The sequence below is a fragment of the Oncorhynchus tshawytscha genome, linkage group LG33 (assembly GCF_018296145.1).
Source record: "Oncorhynchus tshawytscha isolate Ot180627B linkage group LG33, Otsh_v2.0, whole genome shotgun sequence".
NCBI classification, from domain to species: Eukaryota; Metazoa; Chordata; class Actinopteri; order Salmoniformes; family Salmonidae; genus Oncorhynchus; species Oncorhynchus tshawytscha.
Window position 1 is genome coordinate 20,470,044 of NC_056461.1, and position 23,425 is coordinate 20,493,468.

Below are 23,425 nucleotides of genomic sequence, written 5' to 3' on the forward strand. Positions count from 1 at the left end.
AGTGCTAATAAAAGAAAACTTGCACACACAGCACTGACCTAGAGAGAGACACTTTTAAAGGGCAAGGTTTAGTCTCTTTTCTCCTTACATGACCAGTATCCAAATATGTACATTTAGGTCTACTACATGCATGTTTCATGTTAATAGGGTATACTTTTAGAAACGTACTCAATTCATTCAATATCATCTTAGTTTGGGCATTATACTGAACAAAAATATAAATGCAACAATTTCAAGTTAGTTCATAGAAGAAAATCAGTCAATTGAAATGAATTATTTATGTCCTACTCTATGGATTTCACATGACCTGTATTCATGGATGCAAAGGGATGCCAGGCTACTGCCTCCCCACAGAAAAATACAAAATATGTCAAATAATTTATCTTTTGTCTCTGTGTTTCAGAATTTTCCTTCAATTCGCAAGAGGCTGAATGTATCTCACAAGAGAAAGCATCTGAGCGAGCGAAACAGCGCCCCTCTGTCTCTCTATGTGTAGGCCATCTATCTGATACTGTCTGGTCCAAACGAGTATGACATTGATGTCACCCATAGCATTGAATGCAAGGGAAGCCCGTGAGCATTTGGCCTCCCTTGACAAAAAAGGTATGCAAAAATAGCCAATCATCGTTGAGCTAGACAGAGCGAGCTCAACTGTGAATGGTCCTGGCAAAGAAAGAAAAAAAGTGTCGGGAAGCCAGCTTGGATTTGGCGTCTCATATCAAATCGCTTTGAGAGCATACGTCATTAACAGAAACAACTTATGTTGTTGCATCTCGTCTTGTTCTTAGATAGCTAGCTAGCTAAAATTGTCCCTTTCCTAAATTAGCCATGGATGGAGACAGGGATTTGGACTTGTAGTTTTACTTAATTCTCCATACTGGCCAATGATTATAACAGCGATTCTGATCCAACCATAAATTCATACTTTGTCGTGCCCCTGGCCTGAGAGGATGGAAGTTCAATATGTAGCTAGATGTAGAAGGTTAACTAACATTGCTCATGAATGGAAGTTAGGCTAGTGAGCAAGCATTTTAGCCAGGTAGCCTAGGACAGCAAAAAATACAAGTGTGTACTGTCATAGACCGCTTCGTCAACATGAAAGAGAGGAGGGTGGCATTGGCGTTTCTAGTCAACATGTTTTTCTACTTGCATGAATGCATGCGCAAGCACACACACACAAACAGAAATCAGAACCATGGACAGCCACATCATATTTAGCTCATGTTGATTGGACTAAATTGTTTTTGGTATCTTTTAATTGTCACTGTATTAGACTAAGCAGAGGTGATTTGATGATGTTGAAGTGTAAATGGTGCTGGAATAGTGGAGGCAGTTCCTGTTTTCTTAACTCGATGTGGTTCTAAATCAATAGTTGTTAAGTGGTCCGAAAATGTCTGAAACATTAACTTGCTGTAGGTCATGTAACTGTCTTCCATGCAATTTGCGTCATGGACTTCACCGGACAGAGGTTGCTATCCCGTTTTGTGATAAAACAACGGTGTGGTTGAATTTATTCTGTCTCCGTCTTCTCATTGTCTCTGCATTTAGACCTATATATCACAGACACAAGGCATATGAATTAACAGCAAACAACGCAATTATCACACACAACACGTAAGTTGTAATATGGCTTTGGGGTGGGGTATGCAGATGAGCATCTCTGAGACGGTTTCTGACAGTTTGTACAGAAATAATACCGTTTCATCAGCTGTCCAGGTGGCTGGTCTCAGACGATCCCACAGGTGAAGAAGCTGGATGTGGAGGTCCTGGGCTGGCGTGGTTACACCTGGTCTGTGGTTGTGAGGCCGGTTGGATGTACTGACAAATTCTCTACCTTATGGTAGAGAAATGAACATTAAATTCTCTGACAACAGCTCTGGTGTACATTCCTGCAGTCATCATGCCAATTGCACGCTCCCTCAAAACTTGAGACATCTGTGGCATTGTGTTGTGTGACAGAACTGCACATTTTAGAGTGGCCTTTTATTGTCCACAGCACAAGGTGCACCTGTGTAATGATCATGCTGTTTAATCAGCTTCTTGATATGCCACACCTGTCACGTGGATGGATTATCTTGGCAAAGGAGAAATGCCCACTAACAGGGATGTAAACAAATTTGTGCACAAAATTTGAGAGGAATAAGCTTTTTGTGCGTATGGAACATTTCTGTCATCTTTTATTTCAGCTCATTAAACATGTGACCAACACTTTACATGTAGCATTTATATTTTTGTTCAGTACATCTTTTTGTAAGGTCTTCATGGTGAGAAAGAAGATTGTGGTCTGTGTTGAAGGAGGGGAGAGCTTGACTTATTTGGCCCATTGGTATGGAAACCACCATGGCACCCAGCCTCGACTAGGCTATTCGTAGACTTTGTCCAACAAGTCAGATGGTAAAAAACATGCCCTCCATAGTGTGGTCTTTGGAGATTGCATTACACAACAGAGGTGCATTGCACATCTGCGTCTATATCCACTCATCTTCCAGTATGTCTCACACTTGATTGAATGGCTGACTCCTGCTTCTAGCAGTCTAAGTGATATATTCTACTCTTTGAGCTCAACGTTTGTCATCTCCAGCCACTGCAGCCCAGGCTGACTGGAAGGCCACAGATGCTTGCAGTGTTACGCAAGAACAGGTGCATACGAGCAGAGTGCTCAACTACGGCCAACTCTGGGGTTACCACCGCCAACGGGTGTCTCGCAGACAAAGTGGCACTACACTGGCAGCGATATAAATAAGGCCATTACGTAACTGTTTCTAGGCACGTATGCTTCTGAAATAAATGATACAGTAGCCTAGATGTAACTGCATACACAAGAGGGCATTGTTTTACCCCAAATTTGAAACGGTTGTGTTCCTCTTTCTCCCAGCCTCCCCTGTTGATCCTTCCTTTTACAGGTATGGGCCCCCATTTGATCGCATGGACTTCTACCCGCTGCTCCACTCCAGCCAAGTAGACTTCTCTACATTCCCGCCCTTGTCACAAAGACTCGAAATCAGACCAACCTGCATCATGTTCTGTCCTATTTAGCTTCCAACACAAAATGTCAGGTTAAATTAGTCATTAAAGGCTAACTTGATGTATTCATTTAGACTGTTAAGGCTTCAATGGTACTTCCTGAAATTAATCAGGCTGTGTAGCACAAGGTCGATACAGGCCTCTCTCCATTCCATTAGCAGCTCGCCCCCAAGCTATCTGTTGGTGGCTGCCATGTTGGAGTGTTGAACCCATAGTGATGTGTTACCCTGGGACGTGTGAAAGAGAAGTCAGGCTCTATCTTCTCTACAATGTGTATATGCTAAGTAGTGGAGCAGGATGAAATTCTGTGGCAGTCTAGATAGGTTAATGAGTCAGCATTGATTGGCTTTGTAAATGCTAGTGTTTACCCAATCCATATATTCTTTTGGCTATTTTCAGTGTGTGTGTGTGTGTGTATGTGTGCATGTATGTGTGTGTGCATTTGTTTCTGTGGGTGTTAGTGTGTGTGAGAGAGAGGAGATGCTCCCTGACTTTCTTCAACCTCAAACAGAGAAAGGGAAGTCTTTGTGGCATGCCTCTCCTATGTTATGTTCTCTCCCTGTGATGGCCTTTCCTCAACTCTGCTTGGTCAGTCACGTCTTCCTCTCTGACGCCTCATCTCCCCTCTGGTCCATCCATTTGTCCTGTCTGGGGAAAGGAATCCGATTTTCTCCTTGGTTGACTTGCTCAAATGAAGCAGAAAGCACAGAATGAATGATGAGCCTATTTTTAGCCAGTTTTCATTAGTCACGGTCAGCTGAACTTATGGCTAGCTCAGGCTCTTGTCATGCTAGGAACAGCTAAAACAGATTTTTAATTGGCAAACTGGTCCCGGAGTATCACAACCACTGTCTGTACTCAAGCAGCTGCAGTGGTGTAAAGTACTGAAGTAAAAATACTTTAAAGTACTACTTAAGTAGTATCTGTACTTTACTATTTATATGTTTGACAACTTTTACTTTGACTTCACTACATTACAGAAACTAATGTACTTTTTACTCCATACATTTTCCCTGACACCCAAAAGTATTTGTTACATTTTGAATGCTTAGCAGGACAGGAAAATTGTCTAATTCTTGCAGTTATCAAGAGAACATCCCGGGTCATCCCTACTGCCTCTGATCTGGCAGACTCACTAAACACAAATGTTGATAAATTATGTCTGAGTGTTGGAGTGTGCCCTTGGCTATCTGTGAAAAATATAAAAGGAAATTGTGCTGTTTAGTTTGCTTAATATCAGCAATTTGAAATGATTTCTACTAAGTATATTTTTGCAATTACATTTATTTTTTATACTTAACTATATTTAAAACCAAATACATGTAGACTTTTCCTAAAGTAATATTTTACTGGGTAACTTTCACTTTTACTTGAGTCATCTTCTACTAAGGTATCTTTACTTTTACTCAAGTATGACAATTGGGTACTTTTTTCACCACTGAGCAGCTGTCACTCACGGTGTTTGCATGGGCATCAGTTCAATAATAATTTTCTACCTAGTTTAATATCTGTGAATATGTTTTCGGCACTTTAGTGCGATTTATATTACGATAATATAAAAGATAAGAATGTCTAAATGGTTCATGAATATTGAATTTAAATGACTGAATAGGAATGCATTTTGTTCATTGCATTGCAGCTCCTTACATTTCAAAATAGGTTCCACTAACTGATCTGTGCTCAGGTATAAACTAACAATATCTATCTGATCTGCTCTCAGATATAAACTAACAATATCTAACTGATCTGCTTTCAGGTATAAACTAACAATATCTAACTGATCTGGTCTCAGGTATAAACTAACAATATCTAACTGATCTGCTCTCAGGTATAAACTAACAATATCAAACTGATCTGCTCTCAGGTATAAACTAACAACATCTAACTGATCTGTGCTCAGGTATAAACTGCATCTGTTTTGGGGGTATCTGTACTTTACAACTTTTACTCTACTACATTCCTAAAAATAATGATGTACTTTTTTCTCCATACATTTTCCCTAACACCCAAAAGTACTTGTTACATTTTGAATTATTAGCAGGACAGAAAAATGGTCCTGCAATTCATACTTATCAAGAGAACATCCCTGGTCATCCCTAATGCCTCTGATCTGGCAGACTCACTAAACACAATTGCTTAGTTTGGAAATGATGTGTGAGTGTTGGAGTGTGCCCCTGGCTATCCGTAAATGTAGGTTTTGACATTCTTACGTAGGTGTCATAACCAGCCATAAAATAATGCAATATATGACACAAAGATTCATGGCAGTGTTATGACTGTATTATGACAGGTTATGCAAGTTATGTCAGCTGTTGTGACATTGTTATGACCGTGTCATAATGTGTTATGACCCTGGGTGTCAAGTAAACTGTTACCAACTATTCTTAGTGCCCTTCTGTCCGTCTGTACCCTGCGTTACCAACCATCCTATGAGAATGACAAACTTATGGACTTGTGGACTTGTTTACGTGCTGCTGTGCGGTTTGTTGCTAACGCAACTTTGCTACCTGCCAATTTTACGGTTTTTACTTTTTAATTACCGTATTATATATTTTAAAAAATGTGCTCGCTCGACTTTCTTAATTCAACTTTTTCACCCTAGACACTTTATCTGGACATGGTTCTACAGGGCCTCCATCAGCCGAAGCTAAGTAGTAACATTAAGCCTTCTAATTGCAGTCTCTGTACTCATAATATACAGGAGAACAATCGCCTTACGGAACCCAAACCGGCTGCATGCATGCGCCATCGTGCATAGATGACACGCAGGTCACGACGCGCAGGTTAAAATATCAAAACAAACTCTGAACCAATGACATTCATTTGGGGACAGGTCGAAAAGCATTAATGGCAATTTAGCTAGTTAGCTTGCACTTGCTATCTAACTTGTCCTATTTAGCTAACTTGTTGTTGCTAGCTAATTTGTCCAGGGATATAAACATTAGGTTGTTATTTTACCTGAAATGCACAAGGTCCTCTACTCCAACATTTAATCCACACATGAAACGGTCAACCGAATCGTTTCTAGTCATCTCTACTCATTTCAGGCTTTTTCATCTTTAAACTTATATTGTGATTGGCATCTAAACTTTCATAGTATTACCACGACAACCGGCAACACAGTTCATCTTTCAATCACCCACGTGGGTATAACCAATGAGGAGATGGCACGTGGGTACCTGCTTCTATAAACCAATGAGGAGATGGGAGAGGCAGGACTTGCAGCGCGATCTGCATCAGAAATAGAAATGACTTCTATTTTAGCCCTTGGCAACGCAGACACTCGCTGACGCGCGCGAGCAGTGTGGGTGCAATAATTGAATAACATAGATTTCAAAATGTATTTTGCAACGCTTGCGCACGCGGCATGAGCGGTATAGTCAGGGTATTGTGGTGAGGTTAACCCTGCTGCAAGCCCAGCTTCAGACGCAATTGTTAGGCAAGGGTAATTTAAGTATAGGAAAGGATGAAACAGCGTCTGTGCCACCAATAAGTACAGATAGTAGTATAAATTCCCTCGCAAAATCCCCGCAGACGGACAATTTTCTCATGGCTTCTGGAAGGAAATGCTGTAGGAATGCTCAACCGATGTCGCTAATTCAGCCGACAGAAACTTTCAACCGGTTCTCCCCATTAAGCAACGAGTCAGAGTCAGAGGCCAAGCCTTCTCTGGTCTCTCCTCCTCCCATTATGGGGTCTGAGACGCCGAAGCCTCCCACCATTAGCTCTGACAAATTGAAATCCCTAGTCATGGGAAACTCCATTACCCGCAGTATTAGACTCATCCAGCGATAATTCACTGTTTACCAGGGGGCAGGGCTACCAACGTTAAGACTAATCTGAAGATGGTGCTGGCTAAGGCTAAAACTGGCGAGTGTAGAGTATAGGGATATTGTTATTCACGAAGGCACCAGCGATGTAAGGATGAAACAGTCAGAGGTCACCAAGCGCAACATAGCTTCAGCGTGTAAATCAGCTAGAAAGATGTTGGCATCGAGTAATTGTATCTGTCTCCTCCCAGTTAGGGGGAGTGATGAGCTCTACAGCAGAGTCTCACAACTCAATCGCTGGTTGGAAACTGTGTTCTGCCCCTCCCAAAAGGTAGAAATTGTAGGTAGTCCTAGGACCATGCCCCAGGACTACCTGACATGATGACTCCTTGCTGTCCCCAGTCCACCTGGCCGTGCTGCTGCTCCAGTTTCAACTGTTCTGCCTTATTATTATACGACCATGCTGGTCATTTATGAACATTTGAACATCTTGGCCATGTTCTGTTATAATCTCCACCCGGCACAGCCAGAAGAGGACTGGCCACCCCACATAGCCTGGTTCCTCTCTAGGTTTCTTCCTAGGTTTTGGCCTTTCTAGGGAGTTTTTCCTAGCCACCGTGCTTCTACACCTGCATTGCTTGCTGTTTGGGGTTTTAGGCTGGGTTTCTGTACAGCACTTTGAGATATCAGCTGATGTACGAAGGGCTATATAAATACATGTGATTTGATTTGAGTGTGAAGGTGAACGGAAAGGCTCTGGAGCGACGAACTGCCCTTGCTGTCTCTGCCTGGCCGGTTCCCCTCTCTCCACTGAGATTCTCTGCTGTAACCCTATTACAGGGCCTGAGTCACTGGCTTACTGGTGCTCTTCCATGCCGTCCCTAAGAGGGATGCGTCACTTGAGTGGGTTGAGTCACTGACGTGATCTTCCTTTCCTGGTTGGCGCCCCCCTCGGGTTCGTCCTGTAGGGAGATCTTTGTGGGCTATACAGGGCCTTGTCTCAGTGTAGTAAGTTGGTGGTTGAAGATATCCCTCTAGTGGTGTGGGGGCTGTGCTTTGGCAAAGTGGGTGGGGTTATATCCTGCCTGGTTGGCCCTGTCCGAGGGTATCGTCGGATGGGACCAGTGTCTCCCGACCCCTCCTGTCTCAGCCTCCAATATTTATGCTGCAATTGTTTATGTGTCGGGGGGCTAGGGTCAGTATTTCTCCTGTCTTATCCGGTGTCCTGTGTGAATTTAACTATGCTCCCTCCAGTTCTCGCTCTCTTTCTCTCTTCTCTCAGAGGACCTGAGCCCTTGGACCATGCCTCAGGACTACCTGGCCTGAAGAGTCCTTGCTGTCCCCAGTCCACCTGGTCGTACTGCTGTTCCAGTTTCAAGTGATCTGCCTGCGGCTTTGGAACCCTGACCTGTTCACCGGACGTGCTACCTTGTCCCGGTCCTGCTGTTTTCAACTCTCTCTCTCTATCGCACCTTCTGTCTCTAACTCTGAATGATCGGCTATGAAAAGCCAACTGACATTTTACTCCTAAGGTGCTGACCTGTTGCACCCTTTACAACCACTGTGATTATTATTATTTGACCCTGCTGGTCATCTATGAACATCTTGGCCATGTACTGTTATAATCTCCACCCGGCACAGCCAGAAAAGGACTGGCCACCCCTCAGAGCCTTGTTCCTCTCTAGGTTTATTCTTAGGTTCCTGTCTTTCTAGGGAGTTTTTCCTAGCCACCGTGCTTCTACACCTGCATTGCTTGCTGTTTGGGGTTTTAGGCAGGGTTTCTGTACAGCACTTTGTGACATCGGCTGATGTAAAAAGGGCTATATAAATACATTTGATTGATTGACTTATTTACATGTGTTCCTGGCCTGTCCTCCCGTGGGAGTGAAGGACTCACCTCTGTGTCCCTTTGTATCTCTCTGTCATGTTATCCCCCGTTCTGCTGGCTCACAGTCTAATGTTGCCCTTTGGAGGTCTAAATGGGTAACATTGATGACCCTTCATGTTGGAACCACTTGTGGCTTGTGAGAAACCTCTTAAGAGTTGTCATATTAACAGTTATGATGTAGAGAACTATACCGATATGGGAATCTTATTATTATTTATTTTTGGATATCATGATATCCTTTTGATCATAATCTGATCTCAATTATCCTCACTTTGATAAGTAAACAAACAAGCATACGCACATCACATGCGTAATACAAGCATGAATGCCCACAAACATTTGAATGCAGTTCATATGGAGCACCAGGCACAGTATGAGGAGGCTCAGTCCATTAAGTCCAGTATATAGCTCAAATAGCCTTCTGCTATTTCCGCTAAATAGGACTGCAGCTCTGCATAGACTTGGAACAGAAAATTGCACACACTTCTCTTGACACACATGTCCATAGCAGAGAGCAAGTTTTTTTTTAAACACACTTGACGATATCTTGGTTTGGACCTCGTGCACAAAGATCATAGGCTCTCACTTTTCTGAAATGTCACAAGTAGCTTTGTTCACAGAATGAATCTCAGCTCCTTCCCTTTGTGAGTCAGAGTCAGCTATTCTGATCATTATCCAAAGTCAAGTACTGGCTCCAGCTCCACTCTGCCTCTGTGTTGCCATGGTGATGGACGCTGCGTTGGTGGGTGCCGTGGTCTGCAGTCAGTGTTTGACTGGTGAAGAAGGGCAGGTGTTGAGTCAAGGACTGTCCAGGGTACTGTCCTGTACCACCCTCACTCCACTGACCCATGCCCTGGTTAGTAGTGTAGTGGCCATAGAGAGGGTAACTGTAACCCAGGTACCCAGGGTAGGTTTTGGAGGACGTGGGCAGATGGACAGGGGACATTCTATAGTCCTGGGGGCTCATAGCTTGAGCCCTGACAGGGCCAGGACTGTTAGTCTTGTGCCCAGGGACAGTGGCTACATCACGGAGGTGAGACTCATAGCTGCGACTGCCTTTGCAATCCTCCACTACAGAAGATGGAGATGGAAGTCTGCCATGCTCAACAGATCTGGAGAAAATAAAAATATGTAGTGGGTTACTAATATGTCATCAACCCACATACAGTATGTGAACTCAAACACTCGCTGACTCAAAGTGTGACTTTTAATTGCACAGTATGGAGGTGTAGTCTGCACCATAGAGTGCCTGTTAAGTATAGCACTGAGTCACTGAGTTTTCTATTGGCATAATGGGTCAGGATTCTGCATATGAACCTGTGTGGGTGTGCAGGCTGTTAGAGTGGGGATTCGCCTGTATGTTGGGTTTCACCTCCAAAGAATGGAGGGCGGCAGTGTAGCCTAGTGGTTAGAGCATTGGACTAGTAACCGAAAGGTTGCAAGTTCAAATCCCCGAGCTGACAAGGTACAAAATCTGTCGGTCTGCCCTTGAACAGGCAGTTAACCCACTGTTCCTAGGCCGTCATTGAAAATAAGAATTTGTTCTTAACTGACTTGCCTAGTAAAATAATTTTAAAAAAAAATGGAAGTCAAAGTATGCTTTACCATCTAGTTTATGATGCTACAATGTTGCGCTTATACATGCATGCGTGTGTGCCTGGTGGTTGTACAGTACCTGCATGGTTGGGAGGACATAGATGCAGGGCCAGGCACCATCTGCTCCTCGGTGCTGTAGTCCTGTCTGTGGTCGTGGAGCTCCAGTAGTTCAGTGTGCAGGCTGTGGCTCTGGGACGGGTCTTGTTCTATGGCCCAGGGGGAGAAGAGATCCTCTTTAGCCGACACCATGTTCTCCGTTGTTCCCGAGGTTATCCCCCGTTCTGCTGGCTCACAGTCTAATGTTGCCCTTTGGAGGTCTAAATGGGAAACGATTGTGGATCAATGAGACTGCCTATAGGCCTACGGACTGGACAACCTTTGACATTATACAGATCTGATCAGTCTAATCTTACTGTATAGAGTTAAGATCCACACCTGAAGGACTTTTGAATTCTGTTTCTCTGCCTTGTTTGGCTTTCTTTGAAGCATTTCCAGAACTCTTGTTGGATCGACACCTATATAAAAAAAAGTAAATAAAAAACTTGTAAAGCACATCTCCCCAACTCACACGCACATAGTGTTATAGTTCTATGGATCCCTACCTCTTGCTATGAGTGCGGGTGTTCTCCCCTTTGAATCCTTTAGCAAAGGGGTTGTGGTCAATCTTCAGTTTAGCGATCTGAAAGCAGGAGTGGAGATGAAGACATCAGATTGGGTTACACCCATTCCCAAAGAGCAAGTTAATTACGTGGCTACGCCGTTTGTATGTGCTTAATACGTGAGTTGATAGACGGACCTTAGTGTTCTGGTAGGCCGTGACTGCAGTGAAGGAGGTCTCAGGGAAGGAGAAGTAATGGAAGTGTCCCCAGCGCACACTGTGCAGACTGTCAGCCTGGACCACAGAGAAGCGTGGGATGTAGCGATGCATAGAGTGCAGGATGATCTGAGGAGAGAACAGACACCACTAATGAGTCAACTAATAACGTTGTTTACAGAAGTGACAGCTGTCTACTCTCAGACTGTGAGAGGTTGCGGGCTGGGGATCCAGTAGAGAGAGAGATACGTGTTCTTACATGGCCGTGCTGGTCCAGTGTGTGGTTGGTGAGTTTGAGCTTGAGAAAGGACACCGATTGTTTCATCCAGTAGGAGCCCGGGGTGGGGGAGTCTGGATGCACGTACGTCCGACAGGGGAGCTGGGGCTCGGCTTTCCCAGCCATGTCCCACTGGCCTTTATTCCACTACAAAGAGAGCGAGCAGGGGGGAGGGGACGGGCGTTACTCAGGTGTGAAACGAACCACAAGACAAGCCTCGACACGTAGACGCTCCACAAAAACTCACATACCCCCAGTCTTTACACTGATATATATAAGGAATCTGTGGTGCATATTATTGCAAGCTTGAACAGTATCCTATAGGTATGTATATAATTGCGTATAATCTACCAACATATATACATGAACTGCTATAGCAAAGGAAAAACACTCCCCTCTCTCTCTCTCTCTCTCTCTCTCTGGAGCATATGGTCAAAAGCAATGTGTACTGAGGGGAGGGCCAGTGGATGCATGGAGGGGGTATTGCTCCCCATTCACTTTGATTGGAGCGGGGGGTTGTTAAATGGCCGTGGCTGAACTTCCAGCCGGGGGTAGAAAAACAGGATGTGGTAATGGTCTTTGATATGCAGTGTGTGTGGTGATTGGCTGGGTGTGGGCGGGGCACCGTCTGGACTGTATGCTGGATGCAGACTGACTGCAAGCTTGTCTTCTACTTCATCTCCTTATGTTTCCTTTTAAAACAATGCCTGGCTATATTCCAAACTGTGACACATTTAGCTTATCTAATTGGAACTTTCCCAAAAGAAATGTATTGTAATGTGTGTGTAAGACGTGATATATCAATCAAATGTATTTTCAATTAAATGCATTATCAATCAAATGTATTTATAAAGCCCTTTTTACATCTGCATATGTCACAAAGTGCTTACGCAGAGACCCAGCCTAAAACCCCAAAGAGCAAGCAATGCAGATGCAGGAGCACGGTGGCTAGGAAAAACTCCTTGCAACTGAGGCATTATATAAGGACGGTGGACATGTTGTTTTTACCCTGTATCTGGAGTTGTCCACCGGAACCATTTCCACCATGAGGACATAGTTGGTATAGGGTTGGAGTCCAGATAGACTGACGTTGCAATGGGGAAACATCCTCCTGATACATACAAATCCACACTAATTGTATTATCCTCTCAATTCCTGATCACAACTCTATGCGCTCTCTCAGACAAAGCATACTAGCAGCAGATACAGTTTCACAACATTGGTAAAGCTACAATATTGGTAAAGGTACAATATTGGTAAAGCTACGATATTGGTAAAGCTACGATATGGCATGAAATTACGGGTGAAATGTACTTTGCAGTGAACACACCATAGCATAGAATGTGTTTAGGAGATTTACGCAGATCAAAAATGATGATGAAGGATATAACAACAATTGTACCGGCCATGTTTGGTGATTATCATCTCAGTCCCCAGGTTGTGGAAGGACTTCCAGAGGTCAGCCTTTTCCAGGGTCATCCTGACATTGCCTTGGTGGTAGGGTTCAGCTGTAGGGGGGGACGAGGTCATCATGTTGGGCCTCGGCTCTGGAGAGAGAGACGGGGACATGGAGCCTTACAGAGTGGACCAGTGCTGGAGAAACCCTTTGTACACAGGGATTTCCACAGACAATGCAACATTTCAACTATGCAATAGACTTGCTGTTACTCTCTGGCTAGACCACTGACGGACGTAGCAAAGGATGAAAAAGTGATGCTTACCAGAGATATGCTGCATTGCCTGCACGGTTCACCACAATGGTCAAAGAGAAGAGAATTCCTTATCCAAATGTGTGCGCTGATATCGCTGCTGTCAGACCCACATCCCTGTGAGAATACTGTGAGAGGAGCTGTGGACTTAGTGGTGGTCCTTGGATCATGAAAGGTTTCCTATCAATATCAAGACTTTCCTTTCCATATCCTTAAGTTGTGGAGTTAGAGGGGCTGACCTCTGGAGTTCATTGGTCAGCCCAGAAGGGGAATGGCCCGTGAGGGCAAAGTGGGTGTGGTTACAACAGAGTGGTGTGCCTGGTTTCGAACCTTTGAAGTGTCAGACAAGAGGGTGGGAAATGAAGGGGGTGGGCATACTGTGGTGCTGTGAAGAAATAGCTGCCTGAACATGACCTTTTGTTTCTAGAAATCACTGTTTAAAAAAAATATGTATATTTTCCAAATAAACTAATGTACCTTTATTTAACTAGGTAAGTCAGTTATTTACAATGATGGTCTACACCAGCCAAACCCGAACGGCGCTGGGCCAATTGTGAGCTGCCCTATGGGACTCCCAATCACGGCCGGTTGTTAAACAGCCATCCCTAACATTGAGTGGCTGCTGCCAACATACTGACTCAACTCCAGCCACTTTAATAATGGAAAAATTCATGTAATCAATTTATCACTAGCCACTTTATATTATATAATGTTTACTTAACCTACATTACTCATCTCATATGTACATACTGTACACTATACCGTCTAATGCATCTTGCCATCTTGATGTAATTAAATGTATCACTAGCTACTTTAAACAATGCCACTTTATATAATGTTCTCATACCCTAGTTACCCATCTCATATGTATATACTGTACGCTATACCATCTACTGCATCTTGCCATCTTGATGTAATGTATCACTAGCCACTTTAAACAATGCCGCTTTATATGTTTTCAGACCCTACTTTACTCATCTCATATGTATATACTGTACTCTATAACCATCTACTGCATCTTGCCTATGCCTTTCGGCCATCACTCATTTATATATTTTTATGTACATATTCGTATCGATTCCTTTACACTTGTGTGTATAAGGTAATTGTTGTGAAATTGTTAGATTACTTGTTAGATGTTACTGCATGGTTGGAACTAGAAGCACAAGCATTTCGCTACACTTGCATTAACACCTGCATTAACACCTGCTAACCTGTGTATGTGACAAATACATTTGATTTGATTTATTTGTGATACAGCATGGAATCAAACCAGGGTGTCTGTAGTGACGCCTTGAGCACTGAGATGTGGTGCCTTAGACCGCTGCGCCATCAAGGAGCCTCATTTACATTGACCCCCCCATTTGTTTTGTTTTTACACTGCTGCTACTCGCTGTTTATTATCTATGCATAGTCACTTCACCCCCACCTACATGTACAAATTACCTCGACTAACCTGTATATCCCCCACACATTGACTCGGTACCCACTGTATATAGCCAAGTTATTGTTATTTTATTGTGTTACTTTTTATTATAATTTTTTACTTAGTTTATTTGGTAAATATTTTACTTAACTCTTTCTTGAACTGCCCTGTTGATTAAGGGTTTTAAATGGGTGAGCGGGGGGGGTTGAGTTATCTCTGTCCTTGACAATGGGAGGCAGTTCTGGCTAGTCATGGCCGATGGGCCCCCAGGCCTGGAGAGGTGCTGTATGGGGCCTAATGGGGCTGGCACAAGTGGCCTGTTAGCCTGAAAGGACAGAGGGAGGGGATGGGGGGATGGAGGCTCCAGGGTTTCTGATGTGTGATAACCCCACCGCAGGGCCCTCCATTCTGGCTGCTCTGATCCCGTGCGGCCCCTGTCTGGGTCTGGAGCACCCTCCTGATCCCCGGCTGAGATCCACACACATGCTAAACACACCCAGAGAGCAGTGAAGGAGTGACGGTCACACAGCCCAGGCACATCCTATCTGAATTTCAGACGCAATCACCATTGAGGTTTGAGAGGACTCCAGAAGTTGGGTTTGAGTCTGTGTTCTGCACACTGTATTTGTGTTAATTACTCTATGATAAACTATTACTGCACTGTTTTTGAGCACATGCCATGGCCCAGATTGGTGAAGAAGTGCTTTGAATAATCATTGTTTAGATTCTGAATAGGTTACTGTGTCTGTGTGTGGACATTGTATGCAAACACTTTTCATAGCACAAGGGTAGAGGGTGAGGCCTTTGTGTGTGGTAGCTTTAGTGGCTATTGTCTCAAGAGTTAGTATAGGGATATAATTCAATTCACACAGTGCTAAATGGAATATCTCATAGGGATACAACAGAGGACGTATAACAAATGCACGACACAAACTTTGTATGTCAGTGTGAAACTCATTGTTGCAGAAGGCTTAGTATCTCTGTTCGACTTTGCACCTTCAGCTTTAAGAATGTTCCAGATGGGAAAACCAGGATGACTCAGGCAGGCCTAAATACTCAGGTAAAATCAAGGTGTGTTTGTGTGCGTTGTACAGTAGCCCCGGAGAAGCTGAAGCACATCGGAGTGTTCAATTAGGCCCATCTACTTTCCAGACTGACATGCAGAGACACGTCCCTACCGCCTAGATCAACCTCAGCCTGGAAGGTGGAATTCTGTCGGCCTATGTGCCTGAAGTGTAGGTTTTCCAGATGACCTTTGCAACTATGATACAGTATGCATGGCAAAAATGGTTACACTTACATATCTTTTGCGTTGGGACCGTTTCATGTCAAAGAAGTTAGACATTAGCTTAATAAAGCGATAGGCCAATATACCACGGCTAAGAGCTGTTGTTAGGCATGACGCAACGCTCGACTTCAGCTCAGGCCTAACAACACCTGTGCCAATACATCCTTCAAACACCGGTTTCTCTGGCATTCTCTGGTCTCTTCAGATGAAGTTTCTCTGCTGCAGTGGGCATCTCTGTGGGAAGAGCTCACCCTGGTGGATTCTGGTTGCATGGCAACCTATTGGGCTCAGCTGCTTCTGTCTCCCCACACATGCAATTCTAATAATGTGGAAAATAATCTGAGTCACTCAACAGATAAGAACACGTTAAACCACTAGAGGGTACTCTAATTTCTCCTATAGATTATACATTGAACAACTCTGGTATTTACTTCCATATCAACACCACTGTTAGTAGGTAGCATTTAGCCTTTGCCTGCTCAATAGCACATTCAACATTATAATTGTGTTTTATATTTGAAAAATTGAAAGAAGTCAGTTCTGGGGCTTGATCATTTATTATGTGGATGAATACTTTTCACTTTAAATTAAGGATTTTATTCAATGCAAGAAGAGAGAAAAAACTATTTTTGAAGCAAGATTGATTGGAAAAGCTCAATTGTTTGTGTCAGTGAAGACATGGATACCTTACAGTATAGAACTTGAATAAGAACATCTGAATGCCTTACAACACACTGCTTTATAAGGTTGGTTGTAGTTGAGAGTTCAATTAAAGATTTTCTAACTTAATTGATAGAAGTATGATTTTATTTATCCACTTTAGAACAGTGCTGTGTTTAGGATTCAGACTAGTTAGTGTAAAATGTTATTTTACTGCTGTCCCAGCTCTAGGTTTGATGTCATTTGCATTCAATCTAATGTGAAGGCAATTCCTTTTAGTGCCCCCTTCTGTGACCCAGTCATCTGACATACAGCCATGATCTAAATTATTGGCACCCTTGATTAAGTTGAGCAAAATAAAACACTAAAATAAATCATACAAATACTGAGCTATATTGCCACACACACTGACTTTGCCCTGGTACCTCACCCCCACAAACACACACACACACACACACACACACACACACACACACACACACACACACACACACACACACACACACACACACACACACACACACACACACACACACACACACACACACACACACACACTATCCCCTGCACCTGTCCTTTTGTCTCCGGAGAGAGCGACTAGTCCAGTGTTAAACGTGTCCCTGGCCCTGAGCCAGCCCCAGCCAGTGTACTGTGTCTGTACTGAGGAGATGAGAGGGATGGGGAGGGACGGAGTCAGACAAGGTGCTGCTGCACCACAGGAACGCTGCCAAAAGGAACTCAGTGACCTTCCTCTTCTCTCTCCTCCCCGCTCTGCTCTGCTATCTGGATAAGATTACACAGCACCACCATCGCCATGCTGATACCAGTGAATTACCCATCAGGGAGAGAAGGAAGATCAGGTCATGGAGGATAAATGGAAGAAGAGAAAAGGTGGAGCAAGAGAGGAAAAGGATGAAAAAGATTATGAAGGAGGAAAAATGTCAAAACAGATGGAGGAAGAGGAAAGAGATAAAAGCAGAAACAGGCAAAGACACAAAAAGGTGTTTTCTTTATTTGTTGTGTCAGACTGTTGTGCCCTTAACACAGGGCTTCACCAACACCTACAGTGGGACTGTGACACTCCACAATAGTGTGTGTGTGTGCGTGTGTGTTTGGTTGAGTGGACAAGGCTTGAGCGGGAGGAGGGACAGTCACTTTTTCTCTTTCTCCTCTTGATGTCTCCAGGCTGGCTTACTTCTTAGCTTTGCCCTGGGCAGCTACAGCCTCCATGGCCTTCTTCACAGTCTCAGCGTCTCCCAGGAAAGCCATGGGCTTGACGGGCTTCAGGTTTGCGTCCAGCTCGTACACAATGGGGATACCTGTTGGCAGGTTCAACTCCATGATGGCAGCGTCTGACATGCCTGACAAGACAGACAGAAGGACGTGTTAGGAGTGAGCAGAGGTTAGTGTGTGAAATCAAGACTGATCATCCACATAGAGGAAATTCACATAAGGCAATGTATTTGACATGTGTATTCCCAGTGGAGGGTAAGTACAGATCCTCAAAGGCTGGTATATTTCTTAGCTAGTACCACCTTTCACAGGGGAGGTCGTCCATACTCCTCTTTCAGGGGGGCGCTGGGGGGGCCACTAAGTAGCTTGTTTCAGCAGACTTTACCTTTCTCTGCCCTTTCCCTCTGCCCTTTTGTCACCCCCTCTCCCTCTGCAACCCTGCAACCCAGCAACCCTGTCGGCATCACCCCGGTTCCACCACTCCTGGAGAATGCAGAACCTTTCTGCAGAAAGGTCGTGTCAGTAACGGGAACCGTGCCCATGGCCTTTTCCACTGTGTCTGTCTGAGCTCCAGGGAGAGAGCAACAAGCTATTTATAGACTCCTGGTTATCTGGAAATGTGCCTTCAGAAAATATTCACACACCTTAAGTTTTTCCACATTTGGTTGTGTTACAGCCTGATTTTGTTTACACAGTACCCCATAATGTCAAAGTGGAATTATGTTTTGAGAAAAATATATGTATTCATTAAAAAAAATAAAAAGCTGAAATGTCTTGAGTCAATAAGCACTCAACCCCTTTGTTATGGCAAGCAAAAATGTGTTTAACAAGTCACATAATAAGTTGCATGGACTTTACGTGCAATATTAGATTTTGACATGATTTTTGAATGACAACCTCATCTCTGTACCCCACACATTGTCCCTCAGTCAGGCAGTGAATTTCAAACACATATTCAACCACAAAGACCAGGGAGGTTTTCCAATGCCTCGCACATTCATAGACTTGTCCTGAAGCCACTCCTGCATTGTCTTGGCAGTGTGCTTAGGGTCGTTGTCCTGTTGGAAGGTGAACCTTCGCCCCAGTCTGAGGTCCTGAGAGCTCTGGAGCAGGTTTTCATAAAGGATCTCTCTGTACTTTGCTCCGTTCATCTTTGCCTCAAACCTGACTAGTCTCCCAGTCCCTGCCGCAGAAAAACATCCCCACAGCATGATGCTGCCACCACCATGCTTCACTGTAGGGATGGTGCCAGGTTTCCTCCAGACATGACGCTTGGCATTCAGGCCAAAGAGTTCAATCAAACCAGAGAATCTTGTTTATCATGGTCTGAGAGTCCTTTAGGTGCCTTTTGGCAAACTCCATGCGGGCTGTCATGTGTCTTTTACTGAGGAGTGTCTTCCGTCTGGCCAAAGGCCTTATTGGTGGAGTGCTGCAGAGATGGAAGGTTCTCCCATCTCACAGAGTGATCATCTCCCTGACCAAGGCCCTTCTCCCCCGATTGCTCAGTTTGGCCGGGCGGCCAGCTCTAGGAAGAATCTTGGTGGTTCCAAACTTATTCCATTTAAGAATGATGGAGGCCACTGTGGTCTTGGGGACCTTCAATGCTGCAGACATTTTTTGGTACACTTCCCCAGGTCTGTGCCTCAACACAATCCTGTCTCGGAGCTCTACGGACAATTCCTTTGACCTCATGGCTTTGTTTTTGCTCTGACATGCACTGCCAACTGTGTGACCTTATATAGACAGGTGTGTGCCTTTCCAAATCATGTCCAGTCAATTGAATTTACCACAGGTGGACTCCAATCAAGTTGTAGAAACATGTCAAGATGATCAATGGATACAGGATGCACCTGAACTCAATTTCGAGTCTCATAGCAAAGGGACTGAATACTTATGTAAATAAGGTATTTCGGTTTAAAAAAAGTATAAATTTGAAACAAATTCAAATAACCTGCTTTTGCTTTGTCATTATGGGGTATTGTGTGTAGATTGCTGAGCAAATGTTTTCTTTAATCCATTTTAGAATAATCAATTTGGCTACTACATGATTCCACATGTATTATTTCATAGTTTTCATGTCTTCACTATTATTCTACAATGTATAAAATAGTAAAAATAAAGAAAAACCCTTCAATGAGTAGGTGTGTCCAATCTTTTGACTGGTACTGTGTATATATTTATATATATATAATGTATATACACTACAGTTCAAAAGTTTGGGGTCACTTAGAAATGTTCTCGTTTTTGAAAGAAAAACACATTTTTTGTCCATTAAAATAACATCTAGTTGATCAGAAATAAAGTGTAGACATTGTTAATGTTGTAAATGACTATTGTAGCTGGAAACGACTGATTTTTCGTGGAAATCTACACAGGCGTACAGAGGCCCATTATCAGCAACCATCACTCCTGTGTTCCAATGGCACGTTGTGTTAGCTAATCCAAGTTTATCATTTTAAAAGGCGACTCCGGGATGCTAGCCTTCTAGGCAGAGTTGCAAAGAAAAAGCCATATCTCAAACTGGCCAATAAACATAAAATATTAAGATGGGCAAAAGAACCCAGACACTCGACAAAGGAACTATGCCTAGAAGGCCAGCATCCCGGAGTCGCCTCTTCACTGTTGACGTTGAGACTGGTGTTTTGCGGGTACTATTTAATGAAGCTGCCAATTGAGGACTTGTGAGGCATCTGTTTCTCAAACCAAACACTCTAATGTACTTGTCCTCTCTCTCAGTTGTGCATCGGAGCCTCTCACTCCTCTTTATATTTTGTTTAGAGCCAGTTTGCGCTGTTCTGTGAAGGGAGTAGTACACAGCGTTGTACGAGATTTTCAGTTTCTTGGCAATTTCTCACATGGAATAGCCTTCATTTCTCAGAACAAGAATAGACTGACGAGTTTCAGATGAAAGTTATTTGTTTCTAGCCATTTTGTAATCTAACACACAAATGCTGAGGCTCTAGATACTCAACTAGTCTATTGCTTCTTTAATCAGCGCAACCGTTTTCAGCTGTGCTAACATAATTGTAAAAGGGTTTTCTAATATTCATTTAAAATGATAAACTTGGATTAGCTAACACAACGTGCCATTGGAACACAGGAGTGATGGTTGCTGATAATGGGCCTCTGTACGCCTATGTAGATATTCCATAAAGAATCTTCCGTTTCCAGCTACAATAGTCATTTACAACATTAACAATGTCTACATGGTATTTCTGATCAATTTGATGTTATTTTAATGGACAAAAAATGTGCTTTTCTTTCAAAAATAAGGACATTTCTAAGTGACCCCAAACTTTTGAACGGTAGTGTATATATATATATATATATATATATATATATATATATATTATATATATATATATATATATATATATATATTTATGTGAATGGGTGCATGTGGTGTACCATACTATGCCTACAGGCCCAGCAGCTGTATTCTCACTGAACCACAGTAAACAAACAGTTAGGTGACTAACTGTAATGTCATGAGTGTATCATTACGTTAGTATTATCATTGTATTGTCATTACTGCTGTGTACCATCATTACTACTGTGTACCATCATTACTACTGTGTATCATCAGTACTACTGTGTACCATCATTACTACTGTGCATCATCCTTACTTGTTGCAGGCTGCAGACCTTTCAGTTTGTGCAGGGGCTATGCATCTGTTAGATCTGTGAGTCATGTGATGTTTGACAACATGCCAACATTCCTTGTGAAACATTAACTCTAACCTTTTCCCTGTACCTCCTCTCCCACTTCCTGACCCCCCTGTGTCCAGCCACTGCAGCAGCCCATAATACCAACCCTCTAAGTGCTTGACAATTCCGCGGAGGCTGTTGCCGTGGGCAGCGATGATGACGTTCTTGCCAGCCTTGATCTCAGGTGCGATGACATCATTCCAGTAGGGCAGGGCACGGGCAATAGTGTCTTTCAGGGACTCACATGTGGGCAGCTCACCGGGCTTCAGGCCCTTGTAGCGCCTTGACTGGTGGGAGGACAGAACAGCATGTTGGGTTACACTGCTCAAATGTATCATCACAAAAGCAGGTATGATGTAACATCCCAGAGGGCTGCAAATGAAACCTGGCAAAGCCTACGTAGTACCTCAAGCAGTACATGTCAGAGGAAATCACCAAGTCATGGACTGTTGTCTCTGCTACCTCATGGCAAGCGGTACCGGAGTGCCAAGTCTAGGTCCAAAATGCTCCTTAGCTTCTACCCCCAAGCAATAAGACTGGTGAACAATAAGACTGCCCCCTCCCCTTTGTTTTACACTGCTGCTACTCGCTGTTTATTATCTATGCATAGTCACTTTACCCCTGCCTACATGTACAAATTACTTCGACTAACTTGCACATTGACTCAGTACCAGTACCCCCTGTATATAGCCTTGTTACAGTTATTTAATTGTGTTAATTTGAATATTTTTTTTTACTTTAGTTTATTTAGTAAATATCTTCCTAATTTAACTTAAAACTGCATCGTTGGTTAAGGGCTTGTAATTAAGCATTTCACGGTAAGGTCTACACCTGTTCTATTCGGGGCGCATGTGACAAATAACATCTGATTTCATTTGATTCGTACAGTACATGTTTGGGCTCATACAAGTAACAAGTCTTACATGAGAAGTTCTAGAATTTCATCCAACACTGTTCCATCCATCCAATGAATGCTGTTTTACTTCGACTGAAACCTGCAAGTCTTGCAGGATCTCCTAAGCAAGTCATAAATCTCCTGAAATTGACTGGTTTCCTTGTACAATGGGAACACATTCCAGGGGTAGTTGCACGCAACGCTTTAAAATAATGTGTCAGGTGTTATTATTATTATTATTATGTTAGCAGTCACAGACCTAAAATGTGGTTCACAAGTCTGTTTTGTGATGTACTACTATTCACCACCAGCAACACCGGCCTCTTACTTCACTGATGATCTTGTGGAAGGCGTGGTCGTGTTCCATGGGGGGAGGGGGGATGTCGAAGGAACGACGCCAGATCTTGACCTGCTCCTCTCCGTGCTTCTCGGCTGTCTCTGCCTTGTTGAGACCTGTCAGGCCGCCGTAGTGGCGCTCGTTCAGACGCCATGTGCGGTACACGGGAAGCCACATCTGGTCTGTGCCCTCCAGGATGGTCCACAGGGTCTTGACTGCTCGCTTCAGCACGGAGGTGTGACAGATGTCAAACTTCATTCCGGCGTCCTTGATGGCCTTGGCACCACGTTTGGCCTCTTCCAGGCCCTTCTCGCTGAGGTCGGCATCAAACCAGCCGCAAAATTTGTTGTACTGGTTCCACTCACTCTCGCCATGACGGACGATCACCAACTTATGGGCAGTAGTCATGCTTGCAGTGTTGCTTTAAATTCCTTTACCAAACACACGAGACACGGCCCTACCTTATGGTACACACACACTCTGAGACCAACAGCCCAGAGCGACTCCTCACACACTCTTTTTATAGCATTCTGGAATGAGGCCCTGCATAGCAGCTGGGCGTAAACTGCTCTCCACCAATGAGGGCACTTCACCCCCTGATGGACAGCTAGGCTCAGCCAATAGGGCAGTGCCTCCCTTGGACTGGAGGGACATGTCCCAGCTGGGAAGGCCAGAGGTCAGGGATTGAGCTAAAATAGCAACATGACTTTTAAACCGAGAGCTGTGAAATAAAAGTGTAAAGATCAGAGTAAGCTGCTGCTGCTGAGGTGCTGTAGAGTGCACAGGAGGCTGCTGAGGGG

General features: G+C 43.7%; 2 protein-coding genes across 2 annotated transcripts; both read right to left on the reverse strand.

Moving 5' to 3' along the window:
• Nucleotides 1-8,904: 8,904 nt before the first annotated feature.
• LOC112230508 (T-box-containing protein TBX6L-like) lies at nt 8,905-13,235 on the reverse strand. Its single transcript, XM_024396794.2, has 9 exons — nt 13,091-13,235; nt 12,772-12,916; nt 12,378-12,480; nt 11,352-11,516; nt 11,075-11,221; nt 10,881-10,957; nt 10,714-10,793; nt 10,358-10,595; nt 8,905-9,794 (listed from the first exon to the last, which is right to left on the reverse strand). The coding sequence occupies exons 1-9, from the start codon at nt 13,104-13,106 to the stop codon at nt 9,338-9,340; spliced, it is 1,428 nt and encodes a 475-aa protein (XP_024252562.2). The 5' UTR covers nt 13,107-13,235; the 3' UTR covers nt 8,905-9,337.
• A 4,207-nt stretch (nt 13,236-17,442) lies between these two features.
• Nucleotides 17,443-23,139, reverse strand: LOC112230947 (phosphoglycerate mutase 2). The gene is made up of 3 exons (XM_024397377.2): nt 22,617-23,139; nt 21,500-21,680; nt 17,443-17,813 (listed from the first exon to the last, which is right to left on the reverse strand). Exons 1-3 carry the CDS (start codon nt 23,031-23,033, stop codon nt 17,644-17,646), a joined length of 768 nt encoding a protein of 255 aa, XP_024253145.1. The 5' UTR covers nt 23,034-23,139; the 3' UTR covers nt 17,443-17,643.
• Nucleotides 23,140-23,425: the final 286 nt, after the last annotated feature.